Source organism: Osmerus eperlanus, chromosome 23 (genome assembly GCF_963692335.1).
Source record: "Osmerus eperlanus chromosome 23, fOsmEpe2.1, whole genome shotgun sequence".
Taxonomy (NCBI): domain Eukaryota; kingdom Metazoa; phylum Chordata; class Actinopteri; order Osmeriformes; family Osmeridae; genus Osmerus; species Osmerus eperlanus.
In genome coordinates this window covers 1,750,934-1,767,472 of record NC_085040.1, presented here as the reverse complement: position 1 = coordinate 1,767,472, position 16,539 = coordinate 1,750,934, and the positions used below count along the sequence as shown (strand labels likewise).

At 51.7% G+C, this 16,539-nt stretch overlaps 2 protein-coding genes across 7 annotated transcripts; both read right to left on the bottom strand.

The window, feature by feature from the left end:
* Positions 1 to 407: 407 nt before the first annotated feature.
* Positions 408 to 9,957, bottom strand: rbm14b (RNA binding motif protein 14b). Of its 6 annotated transcripts, XM_062449915.1 has the most exons (9): positions 9,808 to 9,956; positions 8,165 to 8,523; positions 6,743 to 7,775; positions 3,791 to 6,145; positions 3,228 to 3,329; positions 1,940 to 2,066; positions 1,270 to 1,352; positions 780 to 859; positions 408 to 682 (listed from the first exon to the last, which is right to left on the bottom strand). In XM_062449915.1, exons 2-4 carry the CDS (start codon positions 8,511 to 8,513, stop codon positions 5,821 to 5,823), a joined length of 1,707 nt encoding a protein of 568 aa, XP_062305899.1. In that variant the 5' UTR covers positions 8,514 to 8,523; positions 9,808 to 9,956; the 3' UTR covers positions 408 to 682; positions 780 to 859; positions 1,270 to 1,352; positions 1,940 to 2,066; positions 3,228 to 3,329; positions 3,791 to 5,820. The 6 variants fall into 6 exon arrangements, with proteins under 6 accessions (XP_062305899.1, XP_062305897.1, XP_062305898.1 ...); XM_062449913.1 differs by having other exon boundaries at positions 1,270 to 2,066; XM_062449914.1 differs by having other exon boundaries at positions 780 to 1,352.
* Positions 9,958 to 11,004: 1,047 nt separating this feature from the next.
* LOC134009727 (copper chaperone for superoxide dismutase-like) lies at positions 11,005 to 14,640 on the bottom strand. The gene is made up of 8 exons (XM_062449355.1): positions 14,493 to 14,640; positions 14,105 to 14,177; positions 13,487 to 13,624; positions 13,080 to 13,254; positions 12,779 to 12,839; positions 12,526 to 12,603; positions 12,248 to 12,351; positions 11,005 to 11,194 (listed from the first exon to the last, which is right to left on the bottom strand). The coding sequence occupies exons 1-8, from the start codon at positions 14,616 to 14,618 to the stop codon at positions 11,035 to 11,037; spliced, it is 915 nt and encodes a 304-aa protein (XP_062305339.1). The 5' UTR covers positions 14,619 to 14,640; the 3' UTR covers positions 11,005 to 11,034.
* Positions 14,641 to 16,539: the final 1,899 nt, after the last annotated feature.

Genomic DNA, 16,539 nt, shown 5'->3' with positions numbered 1-16,539 from the left:
AATAAGTATGGGAACCTGGGCGCGTGGGTATCAGGTTCTAACCCTATAAAGGCGCGAGGGGGGCAGGGCACTCGGCCCAAGGCAGGGCCACAGTGGGTATGACAATTTGTAAGTGGAGAGAGGGCATGTCAATCACGCCTATCTCAGAGGCACGAGAGTTTTATGGTTTCTGGAGCGCACCTGTTGCTGTTAGTGACCGTCTGCGTGGTGAGCCACGAGCACGGGGACACTTGTTCCCCTGAACTAGTCATATCTTAAATTATCCTAACCTGCACTGATGTTTCTAATGAAAACAGATGACTGAAGGTAATTGCAAGACATCTATTTTCCCAGTCAAGACAGATTGTAGCATGATTTTTTTTTTTTAAGAAGTATACATGTTATATAAGAATAAGGAGAGAAAGACGTTGACATTTTCAAAATCCAATTTATTCATATGACTACCATGCTGATTGTACAGTGAAATCTAGGAACTTGAACTCATTTAATTGACACACAGCATGCTCATTTCAGGCTCTTTTCAACAAAAAAGGGATGTATGCACCCAAACGACTTCATACTTCAATTAAAAAAAAGATAAACTCCATTCTCGCTAAAAGACCCTCGAAGTCGGGTGAAATTAAGGTCCTTGGGATGTTGAGTTCATCTGATCTCTCTGCATGGTTCCTCCACAAGGAGAACCCTTTCACGAGGAACGTCAAGCAAGTATAAGATGAATGGTATACAAAGCTTAACCCTTGACATTTAGTAGCCCTTGTATGAGGGGGGGGGCTTTTTACCTTAGCAGCTTTAAGATGCAGTGTCTAATGAAGTGACCTGGCTTTTCACCATGTAACCACACATGATGTGTTCCACTTACCTAATGAAGGAAAAACGAATTCACTGTTTAATTAAACGTAATAAAAAAAAATAAAAAAACACTTCTGACATGAATATCTCAAGTTAATTTGGTGACGTGGGCAACACTGATTCATATTTAAAGTAACCGACAAAAATACACGGTGGTGGTTTCTGGGAAACTACCCTCAACCAACCAACCCTAGGGGGCATAAAGGGTTTGGAGGGGGCAAGTGAGAGAAGCGAGGCACCAAAACAACCTCCAAAGCCCTCTTTCGCTCCAGTTATCAGATCTGGTTTACCTGGATGTGGAACAGCTATAACACAGTGCAGATGGGAGCCACCATGACACATCCAATCACCACAGATCTTCTGAACACACACACACAAAAAAAGAAGTTTCCAGAGATTCCTCGCTGAAAAACTACCTACTTTCTGTACCAGGCATGGATCTTTCCAAAAAGATCCGTGGAAACCCAGATGGTTGGATAAGGAATGTAGCATCTTTGGTTGTCCTGTACAGCCAGGAAACAGACAGGGGTTTGTGGGGGAGGGGCGGGGGGGAGGGGCTAGTGTGGGGGCTGCAGCAGCATGGTTGGTTGAGAAAGCGAGCGGCGATGTGTGGGAATGCAAGGCTGGTGTTTACCCCCACGCCCGTCATACAGTACAGGGGTACAGACTGGTGCAGCCCGGGTTGGGAGGAACCCACTAACCCAATCCTGACCAGGGAGATTCCACATAAACCCACACATTTCCACGTTTAAAGTATAAACAATGTTTTGTCTTAAAATTAAGATTCGATGGACATTAAATTGGGATATTGGCGTCAAACCAGCTGCTAAAAGCATTTTAACCCTGCAGTCACCAGGCACAAATGCAGGTTTAGTGTGGTGGAGAATCCCATAGGGTGCACACACCCCAGTACAAACACCCCCCAACCCCTGCCCTTCTCTGAAGTCTCCAGGCACCCCTGGTCTAGGCCACCACCACCACCACCACCACCACAGGGGGTCACTAGCCTGCTAGTTCGAATCCTCCCTGGATCAGGATGACTGGGCTCTGGACACAGGGATGGACTGGAGTCCTTACGATAGCAACTCACCTTCCATCCATCCATCTATCCCTTCATCCCTCCTTGTGCTTCAGTGGAGAGGCAGACTGAAGCGGAAAGGACATACTGCGCCCGCCTGTCGAGACTCCGCCCCCTTTACAGAGGCTCCTCCTCTCAGCTGTTCAGGACACATGTCGGACAACTCAGTCATAAGTGCGTGCGTGTGCGGGTTAAGCCATCTTTACAGCAGAAGGACACGTCACAGATGTACACACACAATCCGACAAGTCAAGCCGGGGGGGAGGGGGGTGGCGGGGGAGGGAGAGGAGTCAAAAGGGGAGCGTCGACGTTCACTGAAGATGGGATTGGTCGTCAGCGACGGGGTCCCATCAAAAGCGTCCTATAGGAGTCCTACCCTGGGATGGCCGCTGGGGCAGTCGCCAGGTAGATAACGTCCAGCCCCTTGTCTTATAGGACGTTTTTGACCGGCCACAGAAGGAGTCAGAGACCCAGCTCGGTTAAGCACACACCCATACCAATGTTACCCTCCAGAACGAGGTCAACGTTCAGACTAGACTACATGGAGCTCAGGGAGGGAAAGAGAGGAGAGGGTCATAGAAGTGTGTGGCCCCCCCCACAATCCAGTCATAGCAACCCCCAGACCTGCAGCATGTTCCTAAGTTGGGGGGGGGGGGGGTGGGTTCCTTGTTCAGTGACCACCACGGCACCACACATTGTAGTCCATTCACTGTCACTCTACCGTAGGTTACTATGGTCACAGGGAGTGTGAGGAGGAGGGGGAGGGACAGAGGTCGTAGCCGGGTGCCAGCACCAGAATCCAAGATGGCGGCGGCGATGGCGGCGGCAAGCGTTGTGTACGGCGGAGAGAGGCGCAAGGGGGCGGGGCGTGGGGAGGGGTGGACGGGGCGTGGGGAGGGCGGGGCGTGGGCGGCGAGAACGGCGGAGTTGTCTAGCGGGGGAGGGGAAGGGGGTTGTTCACACACTCACTCTCTCACAACAGCATGAAGCTAAGGGCTGGGCGGGGAGGGGGAGAGGTGGATAGGGGAGGGGGGGGAACAGGGTGGCCGGGGGCTGAGTCTCGCGCTGGCGAGGCGGGACAGGAAGTAGCTGTCTGCAGAGAGGGAGTGGAGCCCGGCGCTCCACCAGCCAGGCCAGGGGGACTACGCAGCTGGGCGGTGAGGGGGGGTGGCAGAGGAGGAAGAGGAAGGAGGAGGGCGACGAGGGAGGGGGAGGAGAGGGGTGTGTTCGGTCAAGGCACAGTCACAGTGTTGGGACGGAGGGGGGTGGAGGGGGGGGGGCGAGGGGGCTTGTTCATTACCTTGGTGGAGAGAGACCCGAAAGCGAGAGTTCCGCCGCGCGACGCTTTATGTCTTCCCCCCCCCCTCTCACTGGGGCGTCGTGTCCAGCTGGGGCCGGGAACCTAATTCAGTTCAGACAGTTAGTCAGGCAGCCAGGGGACTGGCCGCGGGCGGTGCGAAGAACAGACACATGCAGGTCTAAAGGGAGAGTGGACACACAGGGTGGTGCTGGTGTTGGGGAAAGAACCGGACCAGACACACACACACACGACCCCCACTACCCCCCACCCCCAAGACTCTGGACCCCGACCCGAAGCCGCCACACAGATCAGAACACGAAGCAGCCCTTCTATCTGTGTGCCTCTCCCCAGCTCTCCGCAGGTGTGCGTGAGTGTGTGTGTGTGTGGAATCCCTCACACTAGCACCTGCAGCCAGATGTGTGGAGCCCAAATCAGGATGGAATTAGCCAAATGCGCGTCGTTCCCAACTACTATTAGCACATGTGTGTGTGTGTGTGTGTGTGCGAAGCTGCTTCTGGGAGGCTGGAGAGAGAGAGGGAGCGCCAGCAGATCACCAGACTTACCCCGTCCACCAAGGTGTGTGTGTGTGGGGGGGGGGGGGGGCAGAGGGAGGGGTGGGGTTTTACACCTTTCTTCCCCCAGGCTGTCAATCAAATGGCTCTGGTGATCATGTGACAGGGGAGAAACAGGAAGTGAGGTCAAAACAGGAAGAAGTGGGGGGGGAAGTTCCAAAAGGCCCTCAAGTTTGTCTTCACCACAGTAGTCATAAACATTCTTTATTTTCATGGTGGGTATATATATTTATATACGTACATATTTTTAAAGCATGCCGGTATGTTTTTTTCTTTTCTTTAAAAAAGGCAAAGAAATCAGAATCTAAAAAACAGGTCTCAAGACATGGCAAACAAACAGGACATTTCGCAAACCTACAATTGATGCAACTGTGTGTGTATGTGTGTATATGTGTGTGTGTATATAAGACACAGAGAGTATAATATGGGATGCAAAACTCACTACATCACTAAAACCACAGAAGGAGAATAGGAGGAGAGGAAGAAGGGAGCGAGGGAGGTGTGGGGAAGAGTGCGAGGACAGTCAGGGCAGAGGGACTGAAAGACACCGCTTCACCTCTCCAGAGTCGAGGCTAACGTCATTAGCTAGCTGTCCTCTCCCAGTAAAACATCCCATTCAAATACTGAATCACAGTAATAAAAAAAAATTAAAAAGCACTTAACAAAAATGGAGGTCCCTCCAGTTAATGCACTTCACTCAAAGCTTAGGCACAACGAAAAATCTCATAGAACTGTCACAATTCCCGGAAAAAAAAATCAAGTTACGATTAAAACGAGTGAAAGTAAGAAGTGGACTTGACCACTTCAATGACTCATCCCGCAAGTCAACAGATGGGGCGGGGTTTAGGGTGCTGGTCATGGTCCTACAGACAAAAACTCAAACTAAAAAACAAAACAGCAAACAAGTTGTATAAAGGCCTCTTTGTACAATAGTAAGACTATAAGGTAGGTAGATATCAATCAACTGTCACTAAAATGTGGCATTCCCTTTCCTAGGCTACCGACACGGGTACCTCGACGGTTCACAATGCAGACAAAATGGCCGCCTCTTTGTCTCCAATTGTCTATCTCAACGTCAGAGGTAGCTAGGTGTGGAATAGAGAGAGAGAGAAATACAGCAGTGCCTTTCAGTGGTCAAGTTATAGTGCGGAGACAGACAGAGGGAGAGGGATGAAGGAGGAGGAGGACAGGATAGAAAATACCATACAATAATACATTGTCATGTGCCTGTGTGCTTTCAAAACTCCCAAGGTTGTGAGCTGTAGCTAGCCTGTGTGTGTGTGTGTGGGCAGGCATGACAGTCACAACTTAAAAGCCAACATCATTCTCTCGTCCTCACACACACCCTAACGCATACAAGACGTTCAGAGCCATCAACCCTGGAGCTATGGAGACACTTCTGTGCAGGAAATACATCATCATCATCTGCCTTCTCATGTTATCCGTTTCTATGATCAACATCTAAATAAAGTCATATAAAAAAATAAGGCAAACAAAAATATCCAAGCTGCCTTGGGTCACTTAAGACGGGAACATATTTTTTTTTTTTTTGAAAACAAGGCTTAAGTCCGTCAGTCAACCTGCTATTTTTTGGCCTTAAACCATAGCTGGTCTGTCGAGATAAAAAGGCATTGAGAAAGTCAGAACCTGGGTCAGACTTGTACTGGCACTAGCGTGACTGACCGGACTGCCACCATACAAAGCAAAAAGCACCAGGTGTAAAGAAATGCCCATCGTCAAGACGAGAAGCGCCTCCCCTCCCCAGCCTCCCCAGCCTCCCCTTCCTAGCCTCCCCTTCCTAGCCTCCCCTCCCTAGACAGTGGGTATCACTAGGACCATGGTTGAGGGGCTCACGTCCTCGCTGTATGTTAACCAAGCCTTGGTATCAAAACCCACCCCAACCCAAACACACACACATGGTGAAAACCACACACACACAGCCGCCGAAGAGGGGAGGGAGGAGGAGGGTGGCGGGTCACGGGGGGGGGGGTAGGGGGAGAGGGTCAGACAAGAGGAGGTGACTATCGGAAGGGGGGCTCGGGCGTGTGAAGGGAGAGTTCGGGGCGGCGGAGGACGGCCTCCTTGCGCGGCGGCGGCAACGGCGGCTCATACACTCGGGGCGTCGCCATGGCGGCGGCTACGGCCGCGGCCGGCACCACTGGCCTGAGGGCGTCCAGCGTGGCCACCTGCTGGCCCGGCATGCCGGAGAGGGCGGCCACCGAGCTGGGGGGCGGGTAGGCATACTGGAACTGGGGGTACTGCTGCAGCTGCTGGAGCTGCTGGAGCTGCTGGTACTGCTGGTACTGCTGGTACTGCTGGTACTGCTGGTAGTACTCGGCATAGTACCTGGGGAGGAGAGAGGGAGATGGAAGGGGGGGGGAGGAGAGGGAGAGGAAGGGAGGGGAGTCGGAGAAAGAGGAAGCAGGAGGAGATGGAGAGCGGGCGGGGGGAGAGGAGGGAGAGGGATGAAGGGGCCAGAGGCATGGGGAGGAGAGAGAGATGGGGGAGGAGAGGGGGAGAGAAAGAGTAGGGGAGGAAAGGCAAGTATAAATACGGGCAGGGAGGGCCACAGTGTGGGAGGTTACCATGAACTTCAGCTCAGGGGATCTAATGCACCCAGGAATGTTAATTACAGCAAACTGCAAAGTAGCAATCAGAAAGACGGAGAACAAGACAATTGGTATGCAAGAGTCAGAGAGATGGCCTGAGAGAGAGTCAGAGAGTGAATCAGAGAGTCAGAAAGAGAGGGAGAGACAGAGAGTGAGTCGGAAAGAGAGAGGGAGAGAGAGAGTGAGTCGGAAAGAGAGAGGGATAGAGTTAGAAAGAGAGAGGGAGAGCCAGAGAGTGAGTCGGAAAAGAGAGCGAGTCAGAGAGCGAGCGAGTCAGAGAGAGAGCCAGAGAGGCTAGAGGAGACAGGTCTCCAGCAGGGGGCAGCAGTGGTACCTGGCCATGGGGTCCTCTGCGGCCTCAGCGGCCTCCTCGGCGGCCCTCCCAGCGGGCGTGGGCAACAGGGGCCTCCTCTTGGCCCTCTGGTACATGAAGGGCTTCATGACGGGGTCGGGCAGGAGCGGCGCCGACCTCCTCAGGGGGCTGCGGTCGCGCTCCCCGGACTTGGCCGCCGCCGCCGCGGCAACCGTCTGCTGTTCGGCCAGAACCTGCTGGCCCTGAGCGAAGTAGTGCGCCCTGGCCGCCTCGAACAGCGCCGTGGGGTCCGCGGTGGCGCCCATGGCCCCCATGTGTCCGTAGGCCGGCGAGGCGGCTCCGTAGAGGGCGGGAGCCATGGTGTAGGCGGGGTTCACGGCGGCCTGCATCTCCATGCCGGAGGCGGTCAGGTAGACCGGGTGGTTGGCCATGGCGGGGGCGTAGACCGGCGTGGAGTAGGCTGCAGCCGCCGCGGCAGCGGGCGAGGTCATCTGGCCGTAGATGCTCGGGGTCATGGAGCCGTACACCTGGGAGGCGCCCTGGCTCAACGCCGCCGCCTGATTGGCCGCGGCCACCGTCCCGTACAGCTGATTGGCCACGGACTGGCCGTACACCTGCGTGGCCAGGGCGCCGTACACGGCCTGGTTGACGGAGGAGCCGTCGTTGCGCGAGCCGCCGCTGAGGCCCGTCAGCGCGGCGTAGGTGGGGTCGAAGGTCGACGTGTTGTACACCGAGTTGTGGACGCTCTGCTGGACCTGGAGGGGGAGGCCCGCCGCCGCGGCCGCCGCCGCCGCCAGCACGGCCGCCTGGCTCTGGTACTGCTCCAGGGACGGCTTCCCCACGGGGCACTCCCCGGCGTAGTGGCCCTGCTTGCCGCAGCTCACGCAGGGGATCTTGCCCGTGGGCGTCTGCTTGGAGGGCTGGACCTTGGAGAGCTCCACGGAGAGCGGGCGTCCCTTGAAGGAGGTGCCGTGCAGGGCCTCGATGGCCTGGAGGGCCTCTTCCTTGTTCTCCATGTGCACGAAGGCGTAGCCTGCGGAAGACGAGAGCCTGGCTGTCATTGAGCGCAGGGACAGCAGTTAGAACCACGAGGCATGCCGCACACACACACACACACGCACACGCACGCTACTGTTCTATATCAACAGTCTAGCACATCTAACACTGACGCGCTGTGTATAGACAGATACTATCAAGTCTACACGCGCTCACGCTCTCGCTCTCTTTTTCCCTCCCAAACACAGAGTTTACACAGCTAAACACACAAGTGTCTTTCCTGCTGCGTAAACATGCATTTAGGTTCAAAGTTCCTTCTATTTAGCTCGGTAAACACATTCTTTAAGTCTAAGGGGGAGTTAATTATATACTCCTCCGTAACATACAGCTCTGCTCTTTACGACAAACAAACACACAAAAAAAGGGTTTGAAAGTTTCGGGGCTCACCTTTGACCTTGTCACACTCCAGCACTTTGCCGAAGGTCTGAAACAGTTCCTGAAGGTCCTCGGTTGTGCACATGCCGCTGAGGTTCCCCACAAACACCTTGGTGGAGTGGAGGGGTCGTCCCCGGGACTCCTCCACCACCAGGTTGCGCCCGCGGAACTCGCGTCCGTTGAGTTCGCGGATGGCGCGCTCGGCGGCGCCCTCGCCCTGCAGGTGGACGAAGGCGAACTGGCGCAGCACGCTGCAGCTCACCACCTGGCCGTACGCTTCAAAGATGGCCGACAGCTCTTCCTGGGTAGTGTCCAATGCCAGGTTCCCCACAAAGAGCTTTACCGTGTTGCTCTTGTCCATGGCGCTGGGGCTACGGGAGGGGGTGGAGAGTGGATAAGGGAGAAAAGAGAGGATAATGAGAGGAAGATATGGGAGAGATGTTACATCTCAAAAGTAAACAAAATCTAACTAAACATTGAGAAGTGACATTGTGTAGATCCTGTAAGGTTTAGAGGCTAATCTAGGACGCGTCCCCCAATCCACACTCTGGTGAAGATGTGACAACATTCAGGACAGGTTACAGTTACTGTCGTCATGTTCCTCACACCTGTCCATGTTTTATGTATTTCAACAAACGTCTAATGGCTTGATGAAAGGTTGGAACAAAACTAAGAAACAACATACAGGACGTTTCTTACTGACAGCAATCAGCAAATCGTAACCTGCTATGGTTTCACTTTAAGAGAGGTTTTGCAATAAAGCTATAACTAGTTTGCCTCGTTAGACGGGCCAAAGGCAACAATTCTCTACATGTTCAGCGGCACTTTCTCATCTTGTTGCTGACCTGAATTGGAGCACTAAATCAAAGGGCGAACAGGAACACGACACCCAAGAATGAGGGTCTATTTTCCGTGTAGAGCTATAATAGATAGCTCAACATGCATAGAATCCTGTAAATGCTATACATAGAATATGTGCTGTCCATCTGTCAGGCTTCAATGATGGGTCCTGTTGCTTTGGAAAACGGGGTTCAAACCAAGGCACCAGGAAAAGCAGCGTTTTCTGATGACGCAGCACGAGGCTTAGTAAACACGTTTGCTTAAACTCTTCGGGGACGTCACAAAAGATGAAGCAATTTAAAAATATATATCTGACCAAAACTTTGAACGATTGGTCTACATATATGCGGAATAATCGACCAATACGGACTGTTTACTCAACAGCGCGTTAGACATAACGATTGTTTTTTTTGTCTGCTTTGCGACCGAAATGTGATCCACTATTTTCCCAAAAGCAAAAAATATATATACAAAAAGCGTTCATTGTTTCTTCAAGAGACAAATAAACAATTATACCATTCAATATAGTGCACGGCATCAATTTGTGGCAAATAGTTCGATTGAAAACTCCGGTTACAGTGTTAAGACTACAGTCAATACATTTATTCCGCACAATGGATACATTGCAACATCGACTCATTTAATGGAGCCACGACGAGTTTCCCATGTCGTACGTCGCTACGACAAAACGTCTGAATTGTTAAACATTTGATTAACAGCGAACACATCTACCAAAGCACAAATTTGCTCACAATAGTTTTCATTGTTAAAATAGAGATATAAAAGAAGAAAGGGACAAATATCTCCCATCTTACCTAGGCGTTGCTGTGCTTCAAAATGGTAGCGCCTGCTTCCGCTCTGAAGAATGACGGGCATTCAAAACCAATGAGAAGCAGTAAGAGTTTGGACTACCACACGCAGAGAATGCTGATTCTTCACGATAGAATGTGATCCGTTGATAATGGAATACGACAATTCAACAAAGAACAGTTTTCTACTGGAACAAGTTTTACAACTACAAGGGACTATAAAAAGTCAAATATTTGAGGCAAATAACCACAACACACTATCACAGAGAAATGTTTGTATTTTCTAAAAGCTGAAGAAAACACTTTATTTGGTCATCTCACCACATCAAATGTTTTTGTCAATATCAATCTCTTTACATAATAAAATAACAATAAGGCATTTTTCGTGAACAATAAGAGGTTAAATTATTCAAAATGTGGAAATGACTGTTCTGAAATAATCAGCTGTACTTTCAGAATGTACGCTGGCATGTCACATGGTACCCCAATGCAGCAACTGGACTTCCATATGGATGGTAGTAAATGACAGCTGAACAGAACCATACACTGGTGGTCTCTCTCACCTGCTCTCTCTCTCCCTCTCTCTCTCTCTCTCTCTCTCTCTCTCTCTCTGTCTGACACACACACACACAAACAGCCACCCCACCTCCCCCCTAGTGGACTCTCCCCTCAGGGGTTGGGAGTCCTCTGGTCCAGGCTCTTCCCTCCCCCTCATGGACGGGACAAGAAGAGGGCTGGTGCTGGTAATCAGCCTGGAGACCCCCCCACCACGTTTACACTTCACACACAATCAGCTTCACTGACATTAGCAGCACGAAGGACACAGCAGACCTCCCTTCTCCCCTCCCTCCGTCCTTCTCTCTCTCGCTCTCTCTCTCTCTCTCTCTCTCTCTCTTTCTGCCTGTCTCTAAACCTCTCTCCTTCTGTCTCTCTCTCTCCTTCTCTCTCTCTCTTTCTCCACACCTCCTTCTCTCTCTGTCAACCTCTCCACACTTATCCCTCTCTCTCTCTTTCACACTCTCCACCTCTCTCTTTCTCTCTCTCTCTCTCAACGCCTCTATCAACCTCTACACACTTCTCTCTTTCACACTCTACACCTCTCTCAACCTCTCTCTGTCTACACCTCTCGTTCCCCGCCCTCCTCCCTCCCTCCCTCCCTCCCTCCCTCCCTCCCTCCCTCCCTCCCGCCCTCCCTCCCTCCCTCCCTCCCTCCCTCCCTCTCTCCAGTGGGGGCTACAGGTGGGCAGCAGGAGGGGTCTCTGAGGTCTTGCTCCTCCCCATCCCGGCGATGGGCCGGTCCCTCTCCTCCCACAGGGTCACGCCGTCACACGCGCAGATCTGCTTAGAGTTCTGGAACAGGCCGGCGGAGCGAGCGATGATGCCACAGGCCAGCCTGAACCAAACGAGCACAGAGACACAGAAGGGAGAGAGAGAGGAGAAAGAGACACACAGAGAGAGAGACACACAGACAGAGAGAGAGACACACAGACAGAGAGAGAGAGAGAGAGAGAGAGAGAGAGAGAGAGAGAGAGAGAGAGAGAGAGAGAGAGAGAGAGGCAGATACAGAGAGAGATAGAGATACAAAGAGAGAGAGAGAGATACAGAGATACAGAGAGAGAGTGTTGTGGATTATTGATTTAATGGGGCAGGTACTACACAAGTTGTGTAGTACAACTGTACAGAAAGGAATGCTGTTGACAAAGTGTTATCTGGGACTGTTGGGTATTGTATGGACTCAAAGGGAGTTGTTATGGGGCTAGAGTGAACAACAAACTCTTCAGGGGCAGAGAGCATGGATGCTTCCGAGGCTGGGAAGACTTTAGTTTGAAGGGAGAATGAAGGAGTTAGCCTTTAAAGTCCGGGATCGATGAAGCTCATGAGGAGGAACAGGAGGCGAGAGTGGCAGGTCAAGCCGACCTGACCCAGAAAGAAGGATGAGGGTCTCCTTAAGAGGATACATGTTGACCAGGAAGTATGGGGAGAGCTTGGGTCTCAGGGAAAATGGGAACATAGGAGAGAAGGTTTAAGGGAACATTACAGATAGTGAGTACGCAGGCATGTTGGGGTTATCTAAGACAGGATGGCTTTAACCAAAACATGGGAAGAAACCTTCTAGAAGGTTATGAAATCAAAGCATGCAGGGCAGGGGATTTTCCTCAAACTAGACTGACATAGGAGGATGTCCAAGATATGTGAATGTTTTTTCTGTCTTGTACCTGCTGCCACATTACTGAATAAACACATCAAGCTCCCTTGATTTTGAAAGATATTCTGTATTTGACTACTTTTTGAGGAAATCCTTTTGAAACCTGGATTCTTCTTCTTCAAGAGAGAAAACGTACAAATCAGCCCCAGTCAATAACTTGAAGGCAGTTAAAAGTACCATAAGATCAAAGGAGACTTCTCCACCCTGACTCACGTATCGACCCCCAACCCCCAGCCTCACCTCTCGCCCGAGTTCCCCGTCAGTCTGGAGAGGGTGTGGCCTCCCCTGCCCAGGTCGTCCTCCCCGGCGTCCACCACGAGGGACCGACCAATCACATCCCAGACCTGGACAGAAGGAGGGAAGATGAGCCAGTGGCACAGTCTGTTCAAGCAGAGGTGCGGGTGTTTGTGTGTGTCTGTGTGTGTCTGTGTGTGTCTGTGTGTGTCTGTGTGTGTCTGTGTGTGTCTGTGTGTGTCTGTGTGTGTCTGTGTGTGTCTGTGTGTGTCTGTGTGTGTTACCTTCAGTTGCGAGTCCTCCAGTCTGAATGATGCTCTGCCATCGAGCCCAGCCAAAACATTCCCCAGATCGCCTACATGCTGGAGAAATTCACACACACACACACACACACGCACACGTCACCTTTGGGATTTACCCAAACCCTAACCAACCACAGAAAGCTACAAAAAAAATAATTTCTAGGAAGTCAGAGAATGCCTTCAGACAGTTGCATTGAGGACTATGGATATCAAAGGACCGAGAATGAAACTGTACCCTCTCAGAGTCCTGTGGGCCGCCATGTTGTCTCCCATGGGGATTATAGTGTTCTCCACAACTGTACAAAACACAATAAGAGAGAGAGAAGGAGAGAGAGAGAGAAAGACTCAAACATATGCTTCCAAATCACACATTCAACCTAAAACCGAATATGAACAAATCGAATGGACGGAAGGAGGATGAAAAAGGAGCAAAAACGTGGATCCAAACGCATATGAGAGACAGGTGCAAACACAGGCCTCTGCCAGCCGCCCTGCAGCGGGTGCCTGGACGCGGTCTGCGGGGTGTGAGGATCCACCTGAGGCAGTCCAGGGTGAGGTCCCCCAGGGCGTGGACGTGGAGGCCGTGGGGCCCCGGCTCCAGCCCGTCGATGGTGCCGTCGATCAGGCAGCGCTCCTCGGACAGCTGCAGGAAGCGGACCACGCCCTGAACGGGCCCCGCGCCGCTCATCATCGCCACCGCCGTCCCCAGGTCTGTCACACACACGAGACCAGCACACACACACACACACACCGTGAGGATACAAAACACACACAGAGCTTACAGTAGCAGTGGACACAAGTGGATCGCACCCCCCCCCCCCCACACACACACACACACCGTGGGGATACAAAACACACACAGAGCTTACAGTAGCAGTGGACACACACGGACCCCCCCCACACACACACACACACACACACACACACACATATAGACACTCACCGGGCTCAGGGCCCCCGATGCCCTTCAGCACGGCCCTGAGCCCAGTGCTCTCTATCAGCCTCTGGACCTGGTGGGCGGTGAGGGCTGCCTCCACCAGCACCTCCTCCTTGGACAGGTCCACGCTCACCCTCTCCACCCCTGCACAGCAAGACATGGGGAGGGGAGACGTAGAAAGAGGCAAGGAGAGAAGAAGAAAATGGGAGGGGGGGGGGGGGGGGGGAGTTAAAGGTCCTTGGGAAAATAGAGTACTAGACCAGAAGATGGTGGCGCCTATCTGGCTGCTCTCCTGCTAGCTGTGACTAACACAGCTAGCAGGAGAGTGACCACGCATGATGTTCAATAATTATGAGGAAAATGGACTGGAATGCGGGACAAATCGACATCAACTGATTTTTGTGACACAGCTCTGTACACTCCACTTTCTGGGTTTCAGAGGCATTCAATTTTGATAATGCGTTAAATTAGTGTATTGGCGCACAACGTTTATTAGACTGGTTCGTTATAATATGTATTTGAAGATAAATGACCTGTAACGAACACTGTGCCAGTATCCGAGAAAGGAGTAAAAAGTGCACCTGCTGTTACCAGGCAACTAAATAAAACCCACCCTAAACTTACCTGGTGTACCTTCCAATGCAGTTCTGATTTTACCTGCACAGCTGTCACATGTCATCTGTACAGCAAATTCCAGCTGTGGAAAAAGTGAAGTTAGAAAGAATGGCTCTAATAATAACGTATTCGTAGTCTTACAGATCGGTCCACAAGTTACTTTATGTCTCGTGAATTAAGACGTGAGCACACTTTATAAACGGAGTCACGCAAATCTAAGATAGTCTTGTAGTCGATTGGAATAGTCCGCTTATGCACAAAGTAAGCTAGCTATCAATGATCAATTGACTTAGACCAAAACAAGTGTATTGATGTACTAGGAATTGAAACATTGAGCAAAAACGACAGCAAAGACAGACAGTCACTATCGAAAATTCTGAAAATAAACTGTTCAAACCTTTGTTGTTGTCTTAGTCTCCATTGTAATTCCACACGACGCTGTCGGACCTATGATAACAGCATTTATAAGATAACTTCCCACTTTTCTAGAAGCGGAAACAAACCGGGAGACGGTAAACGCCATCTTTGTGAGGTCATAAAATTGAAATTTGACCATCAGCGCCGCCTGGTGTCCAACAATCACCTCCTTGTAGCAAATTTGAGTGCGGTTCAGTTAGAAAACTTGAAGGCTCCATGAATATGTCTTATGGACCGTGGAGCAGGACATTGAACCATACTGTACCATATCATAAACATTCTATGTGATACAAGCTCCATACTGTCCAATAACAAATGTAGGTCAGAGGGAGACTACAGCAGAGCTGTTTCCAATCAAGGTTCAAATCCATATAAAACCGTACGTCATCTGATCTACCGTATATAGATTATGATTATAAATTGTTGACTGCTGGTTTCAGTGCTCCGCAATATTGAGATTGGATTTTTAGAGTGTATCTGTGTGTGTGTGTGTGTGTGTATGTGTGTGTGTTTGTGTGTGTGTGTGTATGTGTGTGTGTGCCTATATGTCGAGATGTGTGTATCTCCGCGCAAGTGCGTCTACTTTCCAATGTGCTCACTGTGATTGATGTGTGTTGGACACAGAGATGTCGGTTGGACGTCTAATCCTCTTTATAATCACAATCATAATAAATGATATGATGATTTTATTTATGATACATTTTTATTATTTATGATACATTTTCTCTAGTTACCCTGCCGTTCTCTTTTCCCTCACATTTAACTTCTCAATCCTCATGTGGAAGAACACGGCTGTAAAGCTATAATGGCTATTGGTTCTGTAGATTCTGAGACTGTAGTCATTTCAAAGATGTTCCACATGTGGAGAACAGTTCAGTTGGGTTGCCTGCCTGCCTGCCTGCCTGCCTGCCTGCCTGCCTGCCTGTCAGCCTGCCTGCCTGCCTGCCTGCCTGCCTGCCTGCCTGTCAGCCTGCCTGCCTGTCAGCCTGCCTGCCTGCCTGCCTGCCTGTCTGTCAGCCTGCCTGCCTGCCTGCCTGCCTGCCTGCCTGCCTGTCAGCCTGCCTGCCTGCCTGCCTGCCTGTCTGTCTGTCTGTCAGCCTGTCTGTCAGCCTGCCTGCCTGCCTGCCTGCCTGCCTGCCTGCCTGCCTGCCTGTCAGCCTGCCTGCCTGCCTGCCTGCCTGCCTGCCTGTCAGCCTGCCTGCCTGCCTGCCTGCCTGCCTGTCTGTCTGTCAGCCTGCCTGCCTGCCTGTCTGTCTGTCTGTCTGTCAGCCTGTCTGTCAGCCTGCCTGCCTGCCTGTCAGCCTGTCTGTCTGTCTGTCTGTCTGTCTGTCTGTCTGTCTGTCAGCCTGCCTGCCTGCCTGCCTGCCTGCCTGTCAGCCTGCCTGCCTGCCTGCCTGTCAGCCTGTCTGTCTGTCAGCCTGCCTGCCTGCCTGCCTGTCTGTCTGTTTGTCTATCTGCCTGTCAGCCTGTCAGCCTGCCTGTCTGCCTGTCTGCCTGCCTGCCTGCCTGCCTGCCTGCCTGTCTGTCTGCCTGTCTGCCTGTCTGCCTGTCAGTCAGCCTGCCTGCCTGCCTGCCTGCCTGCCTGCCTGTCAGCCTGTCTGTCTGTCTGTCTGTCTGTCTGTCTGTCTGTCAGCCTGCCTGCCTGCCTGCCTGCCTGCCTGCCTGCCTGCTTGCCTGTCTGTCTGTCTGTCTGTCTGTCTGTCTGTCTGTCTGCCTGTCTGCCTGTCTGCCTGTCTGCCTGTCTGTCTGTATGTCTGCCTGTCTGCCTGTCTGCCTGTCTGCCTTATTTCCTGTGCTGTGAGTGTCCTAACACTCACAGCACCTTATTACTGTAACAGGAGAATTAAACTGTAAAACGCCCAGCCACCACTTCATTCCACGTTGGCTTGTTAGTGGTGTGACAGGTGTGACCTGTGACGCCAGCTGAATGCTGTGCTCCTCCCTCTCTTTTCTGGTCTCTCCATCTCTCATCCTCTATCCCTCCTTCCCTCTCTCACTCCATCTCCGCTCTCTCCATCCCTCACTCT